The sequence below is a fragment of the Falco cherrug genome, chromosome 3 (assembly GCF_023634085.1).
Source record: "Falco cherrug isolate bFalChe1 chromosome 3, bFalChe1.pri, whole genome shotgun sequence".
Classification (NCBI taxonomy): domain Eukaryota; kingdom Metazoa; phylum Chordata; class Aves; order Falconiformes; family Falconidae; genus Falco; species Falco cherrug.
In genome coordinates this window covers 63,025,420-63,048,580 of record NC_073699.1, presented here as the reverse complement: position 1 = coordinate 63,048,580, position 23,161 = coordinate 63,025,420, and the positions used below count along the sequence as shown (strand labels likewise).

The following is a 23,161-nucleotide window of genomic DNA, read 5'->3' as shown; positions in this document are numbered from 1 at the left end:
TTAAGTCTTACTTCATTATTCAGAGATCCACTTGCACATCTCCTGTGCATACACGGAACAGATCCAGCCCTGCTGAGGGAAGAGCACAGCTCTAATACTGACAGCAGAATGGCTGGTGGTAAGTTGTATTTTTATTGCTTTAATTGAAGCTATTGCCAATAGGAATCACAGTCTCGATGAAATATGGAGAATACTGCCTGTGGGCCCCTAGGCAAGTGCTCCAATACATGCAAATTTCTTTAATACGGTGAGATTAGCTAGTGTACTCAAGGGGAAAATACCAGTCCTTCAGCACATATGAAACATGCCGATACTTGTTCTGTAAAATCTGACAAGCTCAACAAAGACACACTGCAAAGGAGTCAGCCACCGACCATTTTCCTGGAGTTTACAGATATTTCTGCTCTTTATTCTACCAGAAATCACCATTTGAGACCAGGCCAGCAAGCCTGGAGGTATAAAATGTTCTCCACCAGTGAGCTGGTGAGGGATGCAGACACAAACTTTTTTTTTGCTTTCAGAGGAAGTACCTGCCTTTCAGAGCATAGGCATCTTTGTGCCGGTGTTCATAAAGAAAAATCTTCATTTGTCTCGGATGCCTAATTACAGATGCACTAATGTACTCTGTAATGTATGTAGTGGAAAATAATCAAAGCATTTTACAACAGCTGGTAGGGAAAAGAGTCTACGTTTTTCAGCATTTTGGGGGATTTAGGTTTCCGGCTGATGTGCTGCACTGTGTTACGAATGCTCGCACTCACATGGAGAGCTGCCAGACCACATGCTGAGTGAAGTTTCTTCTGGCTAGCAAGAAAAAAATGAAGGGAGGACAAACCACTCCAGTACATTTTGTTTCAGTCAGTATGTGTAGTCAAATAGTTTTAAGGCTACACTTAGATGAAAATTTTGGACGGGCGTAACGTGGCACTATCTGTGAACAGAGCCGTCCTGCCTGCCCCCTCGCTACCCACTTTGGTGGCTGAAGTCAGCTGTTCGTGGTGGCCAGGGGCTGAATTGGCTTGGGAAAATGATCTGTCTGTAAAATAAAACCTTTGTTTACTGGGGTACTTTACAGGCAGATCACTTCACTCATCTTGTCCACGGAAGGGTTCAGAAATGTTTGTACTGGCACATGGGCAGCAGAGGAGGTGGGGAGGCAGGGCTGCTGCTCCACATACACACTGCCAGTTTAACATACTTGAACTACAGCCCAAATAAAAACCCAAACCGCATCCTGGGCACAAATGAGAACTCGTGAATGGGTTTCTGCGCTCCCCCTGCCCACCGCTCTTGGCTCCCAGCTTCACAAATTGCTGGTGTTTGCCATTGAGGTCGATGCATAGATTTCCCTGCTTTGCCGAGCTCTAGGACACCAGCACACACCAGCCCTAACTAGGTCAGAGACTTTCTTTGTAGCAGCAGGCTGACCTGCTGGGAAACCTCGCTGGAGCTGTGCAGCAGCTTCTCACACATGCTCCTCTCCCACAGCAGTGCTGGGGGGACGGGGTTAGGAGTGGGAGCGGATGAAGTGGGGCTAAGCTTCCACCACACTTGATCCCCTGCCAGCATAAGCCTCCTTATGGGGCTTACAGCCACAGCACAATTCCGAGTAAAGCCCCGGCTGCTCCCATGGCTGCCAAGGCTAAGCACCCTGGGATCAGAGCAGTGTCACCAAGCCTGGCATGGGTCACCAAGCCTGGCATGGGTCACTCAGATCTCCACTGTGCTCAGAAAGTGGGGGAAGGGTGAATAAGAGACAAGTGAGCCTATTAGTATTTATTATTTGTATTATTATAGCACCTCAGTGCCTAGTCATGGACCAGAATTGCATCCTATTAGCACTGTGCAAACCCAGAGCCAAAGTACTACAGTCCCTGCCCCAGAGGGCTTACAATCTCCGTTTCCAAACAGGAGGGGTGGTGTACAAAGAAATGGTGGGGGGAAAAGGGAGCAGTGACAAAATGTTGATCACTGTGACAGACAGCATTGGTTTTCTGGTAAGAACCATCAGTTCTTAAACGCCTAGTTGGATTTAGACATTCTTCACACAGTCAATACTTTGAATTTCTTACGATAAAAAGCATCAAGAAAACCCACAGAATTTTATGTTATATTCACTGAAAAACATTTTTCATTGCAAGAAACACACGTAAGGTTGTTTTTAAAAAATATTGTTTAGTTTGTATGTTCTAAGCAGATATCTGAACACATTTACAAAGTCTACACATGCAGTGTATAAAGAAAGTTAAAAATTTTTAACCAACTTTTTTGGCTTATGCCTTCATTTAATTTGCGCTGTTGCAAAAAAGAGATACCTTCTAATTCTACTTTTAAAGAAAAAAATAGAAGTGATTTCATCTCAGCTACTTTTCTGGACACACTTATATTTTCCCTGTGCTTATGATTTAAAAAATAATCTAAATAGAAATTACCACCTTGGTGGAATTAAAACCAATGCTAGATACAAGGATAGAGAACAACTTTGTGTTTAGGAAATGTACGTAACTGATTTTACAGGTCTGTCTGATCAAAAGGTGCGATTACAACTTTGTGCGAGAAGGGCATGTGATTTATAACCTTTTGCAAGCATATCTTATGTTTATATTTTTAACAACTCGCCTGTAAGGGGCCAAATCCTGCTGTTCTGCTCAACATTTCTCTAATATCAACATCTTCCTGACACTGTGCTCTATTCCACTGGCCTCCTACAGTGTGCCATCGTTAATACTGCGAATAATTCAGTGGAGTTCAATATTACTGGTTTTAACTATAATTACTCTATGGCAGTAAGTGTTTGCAGGCTTGAGTATCTTACAGAGGCCTGTAGGACAGTATGATTTATCCCCATGTAGAGGGATGAAGGGAAACAAGAACTCGCTGGACAGTTTGTAAAATCATTAAACACCTTCCATGATCAGCTGTTACTTGCTGTTTGGATAGCCCTCACGGAAATACCTAAGTTAGATATACTCTTTACCCGAAAATAACTTCCCATATTAGCTTTCTTCTATGCATTCTCTAAATTGCTGTAAACATCCAGGATACCCATATATATGGGTATGTGTGTGTATACATGCATATACATGTATTAGGTATATATATAGGCACATACACACATACATATAGGTACACATACATATATATGGATATATAGCTATGACATAGTTAGGAAACAATAGTATCATTTTTATTGCATTCTTAAGTATCATAGAACAAGGGTATTATAGGCACACATCTTAACTACTTGTCCTTACTACAGTCCTAAAGCTCATTTACCTGAGATCTGCATCTGTAAAAATAAAGTCCCATTTTTAGCTGCATGTTACAAAAGACTAAGTATCAGCCCCACAGATATGAAATTACAACTTAATTTTGAGACTAATTTACTACGAGTAAAATATGCTATCTTATAAAAAAGATACTGCTGAAAGTGATACATATTAAAAAGGAAACACGAGTCTTAGAGGTTTAAAAATCTCCCTATGCCTTCCCACATTGTAATAAATTTATAAAAAATATTTGACACAGAGAATCTCCACGGAAAGCATCCTGCTGAAATCACATACCCTTAAGCCACCCATCTTGCAAAGGTTACATAGTTCAGGAGGGCAGACTCCACAAAGTATTTAATTTTCATCATCCCGTCTGTAGTGAATAGTTTGTATTTCCTGAGCTATGAACATAGCCATCTCCCTGGTGCCTGCAGCAATCACTCGGCAGGACATAAGATCCAGAGGTCCCCCTGAGGACAAGAGGATTAATGAGAACTGTCTTACACGATGTAAAAAGGCAGTGTATTCTTAAATACGAACTATGCTGTAATTAGGTTCAGAAACACTGAGACAGCTTCATACGTAGCTCCTTTTGGGGTGGGAAGGACAACCTAATTCAGCAACGCCTATCTGGAAATCGCTGGCAAAAAATGATTTAAGAAAATTCTAGATACAATACCAAAGTATGCAACAATAAATGCAATATTCCCTTCTTCTAGCAACAGGAAGGGATAGAACAGAAATCAGTTCGGTCAGCACACCCTTCTTCTTAAGCTACCGTATCTTTCCACAGTATCCACATATTGGTCACCAGTAAACCATTACTCTGAGATGTGTACCATCTAAATGTATAAAATAATAATCCGGAAAACGTGCTGTCCTTTACTCCCTCTGAGTAGTTCCTAGTCATACAGGTTCAGGCACGTACCCGAGAGCCCTCCTTTCCCGGGAGGCTGTCTCTGCCAAAGTCTGTTTGGAGTCTGAGTGTATCTACCAAACTCCTGGGCTAGTTCTTTACTGTAAATCTGACACTTTGAAGGAATTACTCAAAGCCATGGAAATACAATTTGACTCAGAAGACCTTTGATGTGATGAAACCCCAGGCTGGAATTACATCAGCGTGTTATGAATAAACCAGCCAGAGTCTAGTGGAATGTACAGACACCTCTACAGAATATTGCTAGAAATGAGATAGAGAAGAACTGTACCGAGGTAACACAAGTTGCCCCAAAATAGCCACTCAGTCCCCAAGAAGTCAATGAAAACAAGGAGATCTTACTCACCTGAAGTGTCTATCACAGTGCCACCTGCCTCTCTAATAATGACGGTAGCCGCTGCCAAGTCCCAGCAGTGTAACCCGAACTGGTAATAGGCATCCGCAGCACCGGCTGCCAAATGGCACAGCGCCAGGGTCGAGCTCCCAATGACACGGACCCTAAACCCCGTGAGAAGGGGACATGGTAACACAAGGCAGAAAATGCCTCTGATTTCAACCTATGTGTCAAAATCGCACAATGTGCAACGTACTTGCTTTGATTTTGGTTTTTGTTTGTTTTGTTTGGGTTTTAATGACTTTTGGTTACGAATGTGAGACATATATTGTAAAATATCTTACCCGTGTGCTTGGGCCTTGAGCAATCTCTCAATGTTACCAAGGAACAATTTCAAAGTTGCAGGGTCACGTTTTGGACCAATTTCTGTTAAAATTAAGGCCTTCGAGATATCTGCAATAGTAGGTAGTTGTTTCCATTAATTCAACAGTTTCCAGGTAGATTCTGGAAATTTGTTTTAAATTAAATTCTGACTTTTCACAGAAAAACAATTTTCATGTCCCTTTTTTTTTTACCCCAAACTCTTTCATAAGATACATCACAACTCTGCATAAAAATTCAAGCAAGACTGACTTTCCATATTAAATGGTCTGATCTAAACATACTTTAAAAAAAAAGAAAAGAATAGTAAGATTAAACCCAAGAATGTATTCTTATATTACTTCTCTTTCCATACATTGTTTTATTTCATTGACCGGTTAGCTTTTGGCAAATTCACTAACACTAGCAGTCAACTAAAAATCATCCAGTGATCTAGTAACTATTAATGATGCTAATTAATCATATTTTAAAACGGGATGGTTCTTCAATAGGGAACTTTAATTTGTTAACAAATTATAAGCAGTTGGGAATACAGTAAAAGGAAAGGAAACTTTCTACCTAAATCACCTGTTACCCAGTAACAGCTCTCTCTCATTCTGACATTTCAAAGACTGAAGACACCTTATGACTGAAAAAAACCCCCTTCTTATCACAAACTAAAGCAGTGTTTTAATTAATAATAATGTATGAAAGTTATATTTGCATTGTGTTCAGCAAGGGCAATTCTGACCTACAGCAGATGAGGATATCAGCCATGTGTACAGTCAAAGGTGAGACTCACAGTGACTTGAAGGTGTTGAAGCAGTCCTCATGTGAGATCTGAATATCGCTACTATATGACAAGCATATGCCAATGTGGGTGGAGGTGGTTGATCAAAAGCCTGCTTCTGCTGTGCCAGCTGAACTTGGAGGTGTTAAAGATATGACAAAACTCAACATTTAGCAGTTGATTACTTACTAACTAGGCTGTGCTCAAGTGCCAGGTGTCACCTTCTACCCTGGGTTAAAGGCAAGGCATTCATTCAGATAGGGAACGTCTACCTGGTTATTACAGCTAATTGCCTAAGTTGAAAATTCTTAGCAGAAGTAGCAAGCAGGCTTTCAAAAGCAAATTAGGCTGGAGTGAGACATCACTTCATAAAACAGGCTACCAATGATTTTAGTATTGCAGAGCAAGATTACGGATTCAAGCAATGCAGTAAATGGTTGGTGAGTAACAGGTATGTAATTAAATTAAAAGTTACAGGGTATCACAAAGCTTAACTGTAGGAACATAGATTTAACAACTGCTTTTTAAATTACTGCGTTAAAATATAGAAACACCAATCCAGGCACGCTGCAGGGTATTTGTTGTTTAGCCACCTCTGAGAACTCTGGATGGTGAAAGCATTCTGCCTTAGATCTTTTTGCATAACAGACCCAATTTATAATTACAAAACATTTAACGCACGCCTCATTGCTGAAATGCACCAAGCATTCACACCACACCAGTCATAGCTAGGTTATGACTAAGGCAGTTGTTCTTTTTAGTTATTAAATATATTTCTAATGCATAAATGGATCTCTTCAATGTTCATCAAGACTACAGGTAGAAATTGGATGAAGAGACTAAGGCAAGGAAGAGGGAGGTCTCTGCTTAGGAAAAGGATTTGGCTGATCACAAGAATCCATGGGGTTTCAAGAATTCAAGGTACAAGAGTAAATTTACTGACTACTTCTCACTCTGATAGAGGCCAGAGAAATAAGGAGGCTTGGTGGAAGATATTTAACAGTTATATGGATAGATTTATGAGGAAAAGACCAATTCTGTTGACCACAAAAGATTACAAAAAGAAAACACATTTACAGTATTAGCACATGTAAGGCCTGACCTAAACCTAAGCATGAGAAGAAAGTACCACTCAAGATCAAAGGGAAGATGGATCCTTCATTTAAGTGCATCCTGACTGCTTAGATTCCCATACAAGCCCTATATAAAATTTAATGTTGACAATGAACCGTGTTTGCCTGACTGTGATTTCAAATGATTAAATCTGAACAATTAATGTACAGTGTAGATCAGTGTTATACAACAGTCACATTTCCTGAAAACAAAAGGCATGAAGTAACATGACAGCCTAGATCTCCAACACATCAGGCACTGGTGAAGGCTACTTGAGTTCCAGTGGTAGGTACAGGGAAACACACTCTCTGTTTCAGGGTTCGTTTACTTCACTGAAGCCACAATCCTTTATAGGAAAAGAGCAACTGTGATCTTATACACTTAAAACATCAATAGAAGAGAGACTCAAGAAGATCCATCTTCACTGGTGAAATTGCCCACCACCAAATGATGTCTCTCAAAACAAAGGAAAATTTCAAAGCATTTGGAAGGGCAGAAGGTCCACTTCCCTTGCTATGTTCTAGACACCCACGTGGACTGAACGTCCAGAGAAAGAAGGACAAAAGTGGCATGTGCCAAAATTGTTCTTTGCCCAACTGGAAACTAGAACTCTATGACTGCAAAAGTGAGCGAGGCCATTTCAAGTGTGGCTCAGCCAGCCCAACAGGGAGCACCTCTAGTTTTTTTCCTCATAGTCTCTGCCAGCATGGGTTTTTGTGGAATACGTGATACTGGAGAACTGACAAAAATGTGATGTATAATCAAGGATTAAAATCTTAGGGGTCACTGACTTTACAATTTGCTCCGTCTCTCCAAATAGGGAGACCCCAGCTCACTATTAATTTAGGTGAACAGCCAAACTTCCCAGATTTGAGGGAAGTCTTGAGGCAGGGTCTGCCTGGAGCACTGCGACAAATCTGTATATTAAATTGCTCGAATTTACTGTGTTTCAAGTGCATTAGATCTCTTTTTGGGGTGAAATTTTTACCATCTCCTGTGGACAATGATGTACATTTTTGGCACATGTCTGCTTCTGTCTACAACTGAATGTTATGCTCTCCTCTGCATTTTGATTGATTAAAAGAAAACTTCTCTACTCACATCTGATTATTGTTACCTATTATCATTAGGTAAACAGACAGATCTATGACTTGGTTTACCAACAAAATAATTCCATTAAAGTGTTGACTAAGTCTTGCTAGCTATTTGTATGTTGAAACATACCTCACATACAAAAGCAAGCTGTTAAAGGACCCCTAAAAAAGCATGCATCCTTTAGTTTACGGTTAGCATGTATGCCTACAGACATAACACACTTTATGATGTACAAATTTATCGAAAAATAAGTCAATAATGGCCACCATAGTACTCTGAATTTGATTCACCATTCCCATTGCATCTTGCTCATAAACAGTTATGCCAGTGTACAGCTGGAATGAAACTGGTGAATCTACTCATTCTTCCTTATTTTAAACAATGGTTATGAAGCAAAATAATTTAGGATTATTTAAATAGCTTATATTCAGATGTATATCTTAAAAAGAAAATGAGGAAAGTTGTGGTTTTTCAGAAAAAAACAAACACACAGCAACAAAATTATCATGCAGGTGAAATACTTTCCATCAGGATAATGATGTTCATTATCCTAATGATGATTTGCAACAACTCTGAAACAAAATTAACATATTCCTTTTAGAGTTCTAACAAAATCTAGACCAACCTGTCTCTTTTGATACCTGAAGCCTTTTGTCATTACAAAATGCCCCTTGACCTCTTCTACCAGTGTATAATCGTTCTTCAGTGCAGTGGTAAATTACACCAAATTCAAGCTTTAAGATTTTGAAAAGGAAAGAAATGAATGCAACTCAAATTACTCATCATAAATATAAACAACTACTAATGGCAGAAAGATCAGCAATATCTTAATTGGTACATGTAATCAAAGATTATATTGATGCTAACAAACTGGATAATTCTACTTTTACTGTGATATTGAGATATAGGTCATATAAAATTCAGTTTATAAAGAGACGTTAATGCAATCTGTGATCTTCTGAACTCTTACTCGCAGCTTGTTAGTGTTCACATTAGAATGGATTAAATTCCAAGTTGATTTCAAATTCAGTTGTATGTTTTTGTTGAAAGTATGCAAGTCCTCTATGGCCAGATTCTGAATGCTTTGCTTTCACTGGTGAGCAGTTACACCTAGAAGTAATCCCACTGACTTCAGCTGGACCCCGAAGATTTGTAGCCCCAAATACACAGATATGATCAGTCAGGCATCCAAACTCAGAAGTCATGGCACACTGCTTATTAACAGTGGATGCTTTTATATGCACTTCACCTTTCATAATGCATTTAATTTGCCTGCCTTTTCAACCAAGATAGTACACTCCAATCACCTGTACAAATATTTCTCTGCAAAATCCATTTTGTTTACCCATAAAAGTGAGAATCTTGTGAAGTCACACGACTTCAAGAGAAGGAATTTGAAGAGAAATACCAAATACTGTGACCCTAAGAGAAAACTTGAGAATGAGCAACAAACGGAATTTTTGTGGGAGTATCTCTTCACCAATGAGAAGAGGGTCAGAATTTGACCCTTGCTTTAAACCCAAGGTATTTAATTTCTCCTTTCCTTTAATAGGTTTCACCAAAAGATTTTAAAGCAGTTTACAAACTTCAATGATCAGCTCCTAAAATCACCCCTAGACAAGTACTGTTAGCAATATTCTATTTAGGAGTGGACAGATACACAGAAATTAAATGACTTGTCCAAGGTCACAGAAGACGTTGGTAACAAGGTCAAACAAACGTCTCGGATGTTCTAGAATCCTGCTGCCCTTCTCCCTTCAATGCGAAAAATCACTGGTGTTCATGAGAGACAATTCAAAGGGAATAGACTGTCCTCACTCCCTACCCTGAGGTCCCATCTAAGCCAAGGGTTTTTTTGAGGAACACACTATTAATAGACTCTTTCCCTAAAGACATCTGCAGGATTTTCTTCAGTACTCTTCAAGGCTTACATTCAGGTCAGTTCCCCTGTGTGTACTTTGGCTACTTTTCAGTTTACTGCTTCTTTCTGCTTTTCCCATTTGTTTACTGAAGGAGATTTAGCATAATTCTTTATTTTTGTTTCAGCTTTGTTTAGTTTACATAACCCAAAATATGCAGCATCAAAATCATGATGGTGTTCTAGAAAACATAAATATTACAGAAAGCTGTCTGGTAATAACTTATAGTATTCAAAAGGACCTTTGGGAGTGAATAAACTTCAGAAAAGCATGGAAGTGTTTCTCTGCAGTTTCCATGTTTGAAAATTCTAGAGAAGTACACAACATTATTCTGTTTAAATCGGTAAGAGCCACTAGCACATCTGAAAACTATGCTGTTATTGCACAGAATTCTCACTGGCTTTGCTTACAGCTATACACGTATTTAAGACCATGGAATTAGGTTGAAAGAGGCACATTCCTTGGCAATTTGAATAGGTGGCAACATCTGGAGAGAAGGCACTAGCATGAACTAGTATACCTAGGTATCTCAAAATGGCACATGGGAAGACTAGGTGCCTTCTTCCCCCCTGTAATCAAGATCTCATGTGGGAAACAGTTATTTTACTATGTTAAGAAAACCACAAAGGCAGATTATTTAATCTAGACCCATAATTTTGCACTATTCATAGAAATCAATTCTGAATTGCCTCATAGCAGCAGTTAGCTTTCACAGGTACTGCTAGCAGTAAAGAAGCAATAATAATAGCATAAGAACACTGGGAGATATGTTTAAATTATGAATAGGCAGCACTATATTTAACTCATTATGGTTTTGTCTTACAAAACCTTGCTTACACCAGTACTCTTTTTTTTCACCCACATAAGTCCTACAATATTTATAATAATTTGCGAGAACTGTCTTGCAATTGCCAGTTTGCGTAAATAAGTTTTGCAGGACTACAATTTCAGACTAGATCAAATGCATTTAAAAAGCATAGAAAAACCTGAGTAGCAGCCGATTTTTTAAAAAACTGTTTTATTTAAAGTTCCCACATGGTTTTGAGACTTCTAACCAGCTCTCAGGTACCCATCTTAAAGAACATACTTCATACCTCTCTGTTAACAGCAAATCCTATGCTCACTGCCACTGTCGGAAATCTGTGAAAAATAAGAAATGGAGAATTATTGATAAAAAAAAATCTCTGAACTTACTCCTTATGCAACGGCCTTAGGCAACAAAACCCTACATGCAGCTCTGTGATTTCACTTGTGTCAAAACGCTCTTGACATTGTACTATTTCTCCTTTGTCAGCCTCCTTAACTTTGTCAGTTCCTTTAAAAATGTCATTTAATACTGGAGAAGGCAAGAAATAAACACATGAAGATACCAGGATTTTTCTTCCATACACATTGTATATTTAATGATCTTTTTGCTTTAGTGTAATTGAATTATCCAGTATAAAACCATTAATGTTGTTATAACAAGTCATCACTTTTAAGAGCACATTTTCTTCAAGTTCAAGCATCTAAACCAGCAATTAAGTAGCATGGAGATACATTGCTGCTGACATCAACGTAAGGAGAAACTAGTTCCTCTACCCTCTCTTTTGGCAAAGCGACGATCAAATATTTAATTTGGTCATTCTGACTGAAGTATAATTCTTGCATTTTAAACAATGAAATAAATTAATTTCTTAAAAACACGGCTGTAAAGGTCCAGAAAATATTGCCAGAAAGAGAAAATTTCAGATAATTGCATGAAACCCCAGCACATGACAGCCCCCACCGCCCCTTGAATTCTATGTAACTGCACCAAAAGTCAAGGAAATGCCTTTTTTTAAAACATATTATTAATAACTGCAGTTATGTTTAGTCATTAACTATAAGGCAGAACATATTTAAGGTCTTTAAGTATTATGAATAGTCATCAGTTTACAATTCCTAGCACTCAAATGATGAATTCAACTTTTGCATTTTTGTAGTAACGATCCCTACATTTCTTTTTGCAGAGAGGTATTATAGAAATTCAAAACCAGTGTCTACTATGTACAACTTAGTTTTCAGTTCTATGCAATGGTTGTTCTTCCGAGGAAAAATGAAGCATTTATATATTAAAGGGAGAAAACACCACTACTAAAAGGAATGTGTAACAACCACATAAGGCGTTAGGCCAAGTGCCATCATAGCACAGCGTTGTTCCTCCAGTTCAGCTCAAGTCTCTGCATGTTAATGTGTGGTTATATATAATTGAGCTGTGAGTCAAGAGCTTTGGGTCATTAAGCAACCAGCCGAAACTTTAGCTTACCTTTAGATAACAGTATAGAGCTCTCTCCAGGACAAACACACACTCCACCAGATAGAGGATACAGGTACAAAAAGATAAAGGGATGACTCCTACGTATGAGTCAAAGGAACAGATCTACCACAGTACAACACCTTTAAGTGGGAGGGAGGATTTGTCAGAAGCTACGTTTTGCTTTTTGATGTATTTCCCAGTTCACCGTCCACTTACCTGTGCACAAAGTTGCACGTTCCATCAACAGGGTCAATAATCCAGGTCGGACTGTCGGTGAGGACACATTTTGAACCAGCAGCAGTAGATTCTTCTGCAATAAACCTGCATTTGGTGTGGAGTAAAAGAAGTTTCCCAGAAAATTGGCTTAGATATGTGACTTGGAAAGTCAAACACCATCTTTCTGTTTCTGAAGAGATACTTAATTTTTATATATATGTATACACACACACAAATATTTTGTATAAATGTATATGTATGTATAAACACATATATTGCTTTTTTCATTTGGGCATGGGTAATTTTCATAGAAACTTTGAAGGAGAGTTCTCAAATTTATAGTATGCTATTTTACATGGTGAAAAAGAACTCCTTTTGTGCTCACTTTTCCAAAATATACCATTAAGAAAGTTATGAAAATGGATGCAGAAATGGATCTGAATTGGCATCTCTGGAACTCTAGAAGAATTTTTTTTTGTGCAGAATGTAATTTTATGGGTTAGGCCTGTCTCTTGCAGTAAGTAATATAAACTGCAAACTGTAGCTGCTTCTCTTTTGCAGTCAAATTCAGTCAGCTGGAAATAATGCACGCTTAGAAAATCCACAATCTCCCTCCTACTTGAATTTTTTTACAGTAATCTGACTCAGGAAATTAAAGGATCTACAAAAGTGAACCTTCTTTTTCCCATGACCCAGAAAAAATCAACAAATTAATTTTTTTTTGTTGGCTGTTTGGATGCACAAGGCACACATTGAAATCTGAGCTCATCTTCTGTTCTGTTCTATCTGTCCCAATTTTTTTAAGTGGATATGCTATTTCTTTTCCTCCTTTTTCCCTGGGAAACAGATATCCAGTTCTGGCATATTTCCTGCTGACCTTAATTATCCCCGCTCTCCCATAAACTCAGGGTCTGTTTCTCTAAGTGGTGTGCAGGTGCTACTCTCACAGATGTGAATAAAGTCCTGTATGTACAGGTGTAGAATCAGACTGCTAGTACTGAATCTTGCTTTTGGTTTCACATTTGAACAACTGGTAGTGGTATTCAGAGTTCCCGCAAATGCTTGAAGATGAAAAAGCTCTCGAAGAGGCAAAGAAAAAAAAATTGCATAAAGAGAAAATGTCTTTTTTCAGAAACAGTTGCTTCACTAGACCTAGGAGCAGCTATTTTCTTTTGTGCCCTCAACATGCACCGCATGATGCCACGTAATGCTTGCAACCATGAGTTTAAATGTTCCGCAGACAGCACAGGAGGAGGCTTCTTGAATTCTCCAAATGCTACTTTGCCTTTCCCTCAGTAGAAACTGACTACTTTGATGGCATTATGGGCCCCCAGTGGGTATGAAGGGGGAAGTAAGAAGTGTTTGCTGCTATTTTTATCTCCATTAAAGATAACAGCTGAAGGACGAAGTGTTAGCGTGCAACAGAGAAATGAGAAAGACTTGGAACAAGTGTTTGGAATTCTCAGTTAAACATAGCACTCTGCAGACTCCTTGCTCTAAATATTCCATTATTTTGTCTTTTTGGTGCTGCATCATTTGACTTTTGCTTTTACAAATCTTGTAATTAGCACCTAAACCCAACCACGCGCTTAGGCAGTGCTGCTTCTTGCAGATGGAGCACCTTACCTCCTATCTCAGATTTGCCATCTTCCCCATAAATTGTATCTCTGCTTCAACCCTCTGCCAGCTGCCCCAGCCAGGGCCTGAACTATAGCCGTTGTGTTGCCAGTCAGAGAGAGGTGAAATGGGAACCTTTTTAAAGACAAGAGCGTTTCTGCATAAGGTGCTTTGCCCTCAAGTACTGTAAGCCTGTCCCTTACGGCGGGGTGTGATGCCGCAGTCCTCACATACAGAAATGCTAACATGAAGCCTGGCCTGGGCACAGCAGCACCATTGATAAAGTCTTGATGTCCAAGGACAATTTTCCAAAATGGAGGTAGGACTAATTAGGGGCACATTTTATGAAATGTGGGCTGAGAGGTTAAAATAAGCCTCTTCCTGTTATACAATACTGGGAACTGTGACAGGCCCTCAAGGTCAACATCAGATGCGTTGCTCTATGGCTCTCTGTCCTGTAAAGACATGCAAACTAAGCAAAACATTCAGCCTGAAGTACTGCAAACCAGATTTTAGGAACAGCTTGAGAAGTGGGAGGGGTAGCTGTGTTATTACAGTAGTTAATTAAATACACCAGCCTGCCAGCTCTGTTGATCTCTCTTCAAATCTGGATTAAAGTTTTCCCCCACTGAAAATGAGTCCAGTAATTTTAGCCAAGCCTTAGCATACATCTGTGCATACCACAGTGCCACTCTGAAATTCATTGCTGGAAAAGCAGGGAGACTGTAGCACAGCGTAAACTGCAGCGGGAGTGATACCCAGTGGAGTGCAGGAGGTTCAACCCAGGGCTATCCCTCACCTACCCCTTATGGGGGTCTGAGGGCAGAAAGCCAGGAAGCTAGAGCTGGATGTCACCCTCCATAATGGCTGTGTCCTGGTTTTAATGTCTTACAAGATCAACGGCACAGTTAACACCAAAATGACAACTTGTGTAACAATAACAGGCAAACGGTACAACAGCCTTTTTCAACTAGTAGCCCCTGATTTCTGATAGATAGCCAAGATCTATCAGAAAAAATATCCCTTTGAAAAGACTCACTTGGAGGATGTCAGAGTACCAAAGAGGGGGCAAAGATGAAAACTTGGGTGAAGAATGAATGAGGATGATACATGTCACTTAGCCAAGGAGAAAGAAGAAAGAAACGTGGGACAGAATCACCTTTTAAATAGGTTTTCCTAATAGTTCTCTTTACTTCTGAATACATTTCCAGCCTCTCAAGACTCATCACTGCCACAATCCAAATGGCACAGATTCTAATGAGAGCCCTTTTTTCTAACCCCTAAGGTACATTTTTTGATTAAGAGAACATAAGAATCAAGATGATTTAAGAGAAAAAGTAGTAACAGAAATCTTCAGTGAAGCTTTCAACAGCCAGGTTATGGGAAAGACTGAACACAATTTAAATATATTTTAATATCTTTATTGCACTTTAATTTAAACTTTGATTGCTACTGTGGACTCCTCATTGCAAATGTTTTAATCTAGTCTAGTTAAACCTAGTTTTAATCTATTGTTTAATCTAAATGTATTCACAGTCTGAACAAATTCTAACCAAAACCAACAACTAATATCAGCAAAAAAGAATTGTCTTGAAGAAACAGCAATCCTTTCGTTTCCTTGTAAAGTCTGAAGTTAACTGTACAGAGTTAATGAAAGCAGGGATTTTTCAGTTCCTAGGTTGACACTGACCTTAGAACATTTGTTCCTATTCTGAGTAACCTGAGTGCTTCTGATGATTTTCATTTTATGTGAAATGCGTATGTTTTATGTTCTCTACTGGACTGTTCAAGGAAAAAAAAAACCAAACCACTGTAAGAGTGGAGACGAGAAAAGAGCACAGCCAGCAACAGTAGAAGGAAAATTACACAAATAATAGGCTTGTAAAGTCTGGCACTCTCTTGAGAATCACGGCCAAGAACCACACATTATACTGTACAGTACTGCTTCAATGTGTGATCACATACAACACGTATTTAGAAAGCCTTATTCAGTATGCAGTTTTCTTTCTGCTCCTTCTGACGGTGTTTGTTTTTTTTTTTTTCCAGCAGCATCACCGACAATCAGATTAGTAGCTGAGCCCTCCAGATTTTCATCTTAGTTCGTTTCTGCACAGTGCTAGAGTGCAAGGCTCATCTCCATGAGAGATGCACACAGTTAGAAGGAAGTCATACCGTATTTAAGGGATACACAGGCTCTGCACTGGCTCTGCAGGAAGATGAATTGTTTCTTTGTGGGCTGAAGTTAAACATGGAAATCAATTGCAGTGTCTCTGCATCAAACCAATCCTGGCCAACTAATACAAAACCTTTCCCCAGTCTTTGCATTTGCTAGTAGTTTCAAATTGAACATAATAATTCAAGAGGAGTGAACAATCTGATCTATTTTTAAAACCTTGGGTTGACACCCCATATAGTAATTTATAACCTGTTTATGTATATGTATCAAATGATGATAAACAACCCTGCTGCACACCAATTTTAGGATTCTGTACAACAGAAGGTAAATGTGAATAAATACAATACTTGTCCTGATCTGGCAAACGCATATGTATGACAGCAAAAGAAAGTGAAGGGAAGGTCTGCAGGACGGGACTTTTGCTATCATTTTCAGCTATATTTCAATAAATATTCTTAGCATAATCCTTATACAATAGAGAACAGATCACCAGTCTGAAAATCATGGCGGTCCATATGAAACCTTCATATATGATGTCCCTATAGGAGAAACATTACTATTAAATACATATATTAAGAACCACAACTATTAGAAAATGTGAAGTACTAAGTATAGGTGGTTGGTTTTTTTCAAAGTGTCCAACAGCAATAGGTTAATATGTAAGAGAGATATATAAACTTTAAAATTCCCTTCAAATGTCAGTCAGATATACAGGTCTTAAAGGAAAAAAGGTCATTGATAGTTTCTTTCCATAGGGACTCACCTGTGGGAGGGAAACTTCTCTTTCAGAACAGAAATAATTAAATTTTCCACAAAATGATCAGTTTCTGTCACAAGATCTGCTGCAGATGTCTTTGTGGACACTTGTTTTTCCTCTGTTAGAGCTTTCCTAATAATCTGAAACAGAAGTTCACAAACCAGATTTGTTGGCCATTCATCCTGTGCACACTAAAATAGTATATTTACTGAAAAATTACAGCTAATCCTGTAAAACAACTGTAGGCCTAATTCTACCACAGCCTGTTCTAATTCTTTGGACTAAAAATCCTTCTGAGCTAATGAGTAGTCTTTGGGAACACGGCACTTTGAATCACTCTAAAAGAACCTCTCATGACAGTTCAGAAAAGGATTGATGAATGGGATGCAACTAATGGAATAAAAGGATAATGGCAGTCATCATGATTTAGGACATTACAAGAAAATACACGTAAGAGAAGAAAGAGCCTTGAGGCTCAGGAATTTTTCATGGAAACCTCTTTTTCTTTTTCCTTTTTTAATTTACAGGACCAGTACCCTGCTGCTCTCCTACTTTAAAAAACATACAATAAGGCAAACCCCACTGATTTCTTTCTTTGCCAGCAAAGACACACAATGTTTAATTTGTCTTCTGCGTATGGGTTTTTGGAACTTCAAGTGCTGACCACCCACTAACTCCCAAAGAACTGCTATATATTTAACAGAAACAAAAATTTAGACTTTTCCCTAGATATGGAACCCTGTGATCTAACCCTGGATTCTCTTCTGGAAAAGTCTTTATCTCATTTTTAAGGGTTTTGCTGTTATGAACTGAACAAAACCACATCAAGTGCAAATACACATATGGGAAAACAGTTAATAAAAGCTTTTTGACAATTTTCCCATCTTCTTTCTGTTTTTTTTTCCACTCCATTAAAAAGAAAAATAAGGGGGTAGGATGCAAAAGGAGTTGATTTATTTTTTTAACCAGTGAAACTGATAAGCTATTTGAAATTAGGAAAACCAAAACTAAGCAAAAATTAAGCAGCACTTGTTTGTATAGAATTATATCAACTAAAACCAGCACTACCAAGACCAGTATTCCAAGCCCCTTCTAAAACTTATATATTTCAATTGTTTAACCAAATTTCCATGGACCAAAGTATTTTAAAACCATCAAGAAACACTTGATGACCAAAGAAAACAGTTCTGCTACATTATGCATGGGAAAGGAAACCAGCATCTCAAATTTTAGTCTCAGCTCTTGGTTTTAATATAAAATACAGCGTTTGAAGGGTGTGCTGATTGTTCTGACTGTTGCCTTAGTACAGAAGGTATCTGGACTACTGTTCCTGTTTTGTGAGCTGTAAAACATTAGTTACACCTATTAACTGAACTGGTGATAGTTGCTTAATATTTCTTGTTTGAGGTCTTGCTAAAGTTCATTAGTGTGTATCAAAATATTAGCCACATGTAATCTTTTTACTCCCTTTAATGCCCTGCATGGTTTTCTTGAAGGTTTTACCATAAAAGCATAAAAGTACAGCTCTAAGAAGGCACTTGGACTCCTCTTCGGTCCAAAGCAAAATCCTAAACACTCCAACCATCCCTGTTGTGCATTCTAAAAAACTGCTATGCTGATACCTTTTATTTTAATTGCTCTTCTTTACTTTTATATTGTCTATATATAAGCAAATGCCCTGCTCAGAACTGGGCTTAGAACTTTGCATAGTGAAACAGATGAGGAATACATTCCTCTTGACAGAGAAAATTTGAAGTTCTTCAAAGCAGTGCCATGTTCCTGACTTCTGTTCAGTTTTAACACATACCAGACTGAGGAGACACTTGCAGCCACTTAAATCAGGACATGCCACCCCTCAGCAGGGCAGTGAGATCACACCTGAGCCTTGCTGCAAAAAGAAGAGCGGAGGTGAAAGCTCTCCCCCGTGGATGTGCTCTGCAATCGGTTGCTTTTTGTCGTGTGCTCTGGCACCTGATCTCTCCTTCCTGAATACAATCCTTTGCACCTCTTAGCACTGAATTTAATATTTATAATTTCTCATCCTTTTTCCAGTTGTTCATGACCACTTTTAACTGTGTTTCTCTGGCTACCTGCACATGCCAGCCTGAGGCTCCAGTCACTTTGGAGGTGGGAACAGCCCAGGGTGTGACTCTGATATGAAGTCTCGCCCGTCTCCTCCTCCGCAGGCCCATGTCGAGGGGCCACATTACCCAGCCCCATGATGCTCCTCCCCACCTCCTGGGCAGCGGATGTGTTGAGGGGAGAGCAGGAGAGAAGTCACGATGCTGTGCTGAGGTCATCGGCCACAAACGGGCACCACATCTGTACGTGCTCACCCACGGTACCAGGTGACGCCAGGGGATGGACGGGTCCCTGCTAATTCTCTGCCAAAGGGACTCATACGCATTTGCAGCAGTTTATATGGGTATGCAATCCAAGCCAGAGCCCCAGACAAAGATCACATTCCCTGCATCATTGATGAAACAGCTTTTTTTCTTCAGAAATTTATCCAATAGATGAGTGGTCCAGAATTCAACTTATGTTGAATAAACCCTAAAAATCATCTGCCTACAAACAGTGTTACAGCCTGGTGCCTCAGAGTACTTTGAGAACATCACTCATCTGCTCTCATTGCGGAAGCCTTACAATAAGGTTTGCAGGTACCTACTGCAATTGCCTGGTCTTCCCAGCTGGGCATGGAGCTCCATAAAAGTCCCTCTCTAGGCAACAGGTAAGCAGAAGACCAAAGGAACTACAGGTTGATGAAATGAAAACAGCTAATTGCTCCTTATCGCTATCGTACAATGAAATTGGCAACCAAGGTGCTGTATTTTGCCTGTAAATGTATTTCACTAGGCTTTATTACTGCGGAACAGATTGTCCCTAGATTATAGAGATTTTACAGCCATTTCTAAGCAGCTGATTTTTGGAAGCGTGGATATTTAGAGCAGAGCCACTTAACACTTTCAGCCCATGCTGCCCCACCTCTAATAAAGAATTGGCTAGATGTTATCCTAATACCCTGCTTGGGAGCATTTGGGGGGTTATGCAAAGTGAGGGACGTTTACACCAGTACACACAGGAAGACCGCATCACAGAGCAAGACCCAGGCTGTCCCTGCTCCCTTCTTGCTTTCCCACAGAGCAGGAGAAATGGAGCCGCAAGGGCAGTGTACTCACCAAGTCCTGGAATCGTCCTTTCCTAACACCGTTGTGAAAAAAAGTCATACAAAGGAGAATGGAGAGGACAGAGGGCCAAGATGCCTTCTCCCCCAGTACCTGCCAGGAGAGCCACCTACAGGGAGGTGCTCACGTTAGATATTTAATCTCATCATACTGCCTGCACTCACCCCACACTTCTGGGAGCTCTAAGATGGATTTACTTGCTTGCAATATTGTCCTGAAATATTTGCTCACTGAAAAAATCAAACATCTAGATAAAAAGCACAACTACCTAAAACTATTTTTGGGGGAAAAAAATGAGAAAAAAGTAAAAAACGTAGTTTGTGTGGACTTCAACATGCTAGCTTCCAGTCTCGGTTTCTTACCCTTGTTTTCACCTGGATGTACATCCCCTCATTTTGGTGAGGTTTCTCCCACTGTAATTGCAGAGAACTGTGCAAATTACTCAGTACTTAATGGCATCAAAGATGCAGAGACTAGTCGTGCCTGCTTTTCTTTAGCAAAAAGTCACACTAAGCCAATGGGTGTACACTCAAGAACATAGTGAGCAGTTTACTCACAGAAAAAGCAGAGGAGAGGTTCAAACAAATGCAGTTATATGTGGCCTTATAGAGTGAACTAGACATAATTTTAATGCAGGTCAATTACAGATTACAAAACTATGGCCATTCTCATTACGAAATAGCCATATATATTAAACAAGAGCCTTTGATATTTCGTAAAAATAATGGAACTAAGTAACAGGATGGGCAAGAGAGGCAATGTTTTTAACGCGGGAATAGAAGTTACTCCAGCACCATCACTTTTGACACACATTCAAGTGATAATGTCTTTATTGGTCTTTTAAGTTTAGAAGAAACTATTCCAGAGCAGAGATGTCTATCTGTTGGAAGCAAGATCATTTTGTTTATACTCCTGAAGCATGATGCAATATAAATTAAACAGTCAAATAAGCCGAAAGGGGAGCCCAGGAAAATGTATTACTGGTTAACTTTTCCTAGAAAGCCAAAATCTTGACTTGCATGCCTTTCTTCAGGTTGGCCTCTGTGCCAAGACTCTTGTAGACAGTTTCTAATGATTCCAAGCCTTCCTAACCTGCCATGGTCCTGAGAAATGGAGGGCCTTAGAAGAAAGGCTAAAGTGGCAAAATTTCATCCAGGGATGGAAACAGGACTCAAAATCTAGGGAGACAGAGTGCAAGCAGATTTCTGGGGATGGAGGCAAAGGTGGAGAGGTCTGAGGGATGGGAGGAGAGGCAGAAGAAAAAGATGAACTTGACCAGTGGAACTGACTATGTTTGGAGATCAAAATAAAACTTGATTTTATCAGTCAGTTTTCAACAAAAATCCAGTCCTATCAAACCTACATTACACTGCATTTTGTGTCCTTATCTCTAGCTTCTTTTGGGAACAGCTGGGAGTAGATCGACACATAAATAAGATACAGCCCTACCTGCACCTTTTCTTCCACAAGGATCTCTGATGGTTTTTGTAACTAAAAAGACTCTTTAACATTACAAAGTTAGTAAAGCTCCTGTCCAGTTCCAAAGTCCTACTTAAACAACATCCTTGACTGGCTTAAATTTGGCCTGCCAAGGAATCAGCCATTTCCTGCCAGTTGCAAAGTAGCAATGGCAAACTGCGAAAAAGATGCAAGGAATAATCTTCTGGAATATCTATTTCTTCCAGGAAAAGACGCTCAGCTGTGATCTTCTGGATGATTAAAATGGCTGGAGATGGTCATAGCTGTTGTCACAAATTGATATTTTGAGAAATAAAGTGTGGATGCTTGAGCAAGTCATGAGAGGCTCTCTTGTGAAATGGCTGGCAGAAGGAGTATGCCGGAGAAACTCCTGTTGGGAGAGTCTGTGAGAGCACGACCTGTCATCCCAATTTGGATTATCCATTTATTCCCTGTACTACTAAAAGAAGTCTCCTCTCCCCTGGCATTCGGTTCATCTTTGTGTGTGTCTTCTACTATGGAGAAAATACATTTAATAACACATACTCAGGAAAAGTTACAGGTCCTGGACTCAACAGAACAGGGGGCTCCTTAATTCATAGCGTACAAGTACAAAGTGTGTTTCGAAATACAGCAGAATGGAAGCAGAAGGGAAATTCATGTTGCCGAGGTTTGAGTTTTGCCTAATTTCTCAAGTGAGCCATCTGCTGATTCCACTTCTTGGCACTGTTAGAGTCGGTGGAAGTTTTGCCCCTGCACGCAGAGGGGCCGGGATGTCTCCTGAGGTGACTAAGGCTCTGCTGTCTCAGGACGTGGATCTTAAAACAAGCTAGCATAGATCTTTGCAGAGCCACTGCCGATTTATCCCTAGCAAGTGAATTTTGGCCACTCGGGAGACACTGGTATATAGAACAAGAAGGCAAAACCTCCCTGACACGACTGTTTTTCTCCACACGAGCTGCTCGAAAACAAATGCCAGTCATGTAACGTGTAAATTCACAATAAGCTGGATAGATGTGCCACGGCATACACCCTTGGCTGTATGTAACAAATTCAGGTATAGCCACAGCGTGCTCCAAAACACCCCGGTACCAGTCAGTGCTTGGTGTATATTTGGAAAACTTACTAATGCACCCTCACGCCGACAAAAAAATTTCCACTTTTTTTTTTTTTAAATAAATAAAAATACTCCCGGTCACAAGATAAATCTGCTTTCACCTGAAGCGCCTCCTCGCCCCGCCGCGGGCAGCGGCCCCGCCGCCATCCCCCCGCCGCGGCGGGAAGCGGCCGCGGGCCCCGGCCCGGCTGAGCGGCTGCCGAGCGGCTGCCGGGCGCTGCCGCCCCCCCCAGCCCCGGCGCCCCGGCCGCACGGCCCCTCAGCCCGCCCGGGACCAGAGGCGCCCTCCCGCCGCGGGGCAGCCCGGCCCGCGCCCCCCGGGCGCCCCCGCCGCCAGCAGCGTCCCGCGGGCGGCGCAGGGCGGGCGGCGCAGCGGGTCTCACCTGCCCGGCGCGCAGCGCCAGCTGCACCGCCAGCTCCGCGCACTCCTTCCAGGGGTCCCCACCGCCGCCGGCCGCCGCCGCCCCCCCTTGCTCCTCCTCCTCCTCCTCGCACGGCTTCATAGCGGCGGCGGCGGCGGCTCCGCTGGCCGGAGCG

The 23,161-nt window shown here is 40.4% G+C and overlaps 1 protein-coding gene across 2 annotated transcripts; it reads right to left on the bottom strand.

Moving 5' to 3' along the window:
• Positions 1–1,769: 1,769 nt before the first annotated feature.
• On the bottom strand, positions 1,770–23,138 carry IMPA2 (inositol monophosphatase 2). Of its 2 annotated transcripts, none has more exons than XM_055705107.1 (8): positions 23,008–23,138; positions 16,871–17,004; positions 12,315–12,419; positions 10,915–10,960; positions 8,527–8,635; positions 4,888–4,996; positions 4,556–4,707; positions 1,770–3,742 (listed from the first exon to the last, which is right to left on the bottom strand). In XM_055705107.1, exons 1-8 carry the CDS (start codon positions 23,125–23,127, stop codon positions 3,627–3,629), a joined length of 891 nt encoding a protein of 296 aa, XP_055561082.1. In that variant the 5' UTR covers positions 23,128–23,138; the 3' UTR covers positions 1,770–3,626. The 2 variants fall into 2 exon arrangements, with proteins under 2 accessions (XP_055561082.1, XP_055561081.1); XM_055705106.1 differs by lacking the exon at positions 8,527–8,635 and adding an exon at positions 5,706–5,823.
• Between the last annotated feature and the right edge of the window lie 23 nt (positions 23,139–23,161).

Excerpts from the sequence above, each read along its gene's own strand:
- IMPA2 (XM_055705106.1), bottom strand. The coding sequence starts at position 23,127 with ATGAAGCCGTGCGAGGAGGAGGAGGAGGAGCAAGGGGGGGCGGCGGCG. Across the intron at positions 17,005-23,007 it reads TGGCGCTGCGCGCCGGGCAG|ATTATTAGGAAAGCTCTAAC; the intron begins GTGAGACCCGCT and ends CTTCTGTTTCAG. Across the intron at positions 4,708-4,887 it reads CTCAAGGCCCAAGCACACGG|GGTCCGTGTCATTGGGAGCT; the intron begins GTAAGATATTTT and ends CACGGGGTTTAG.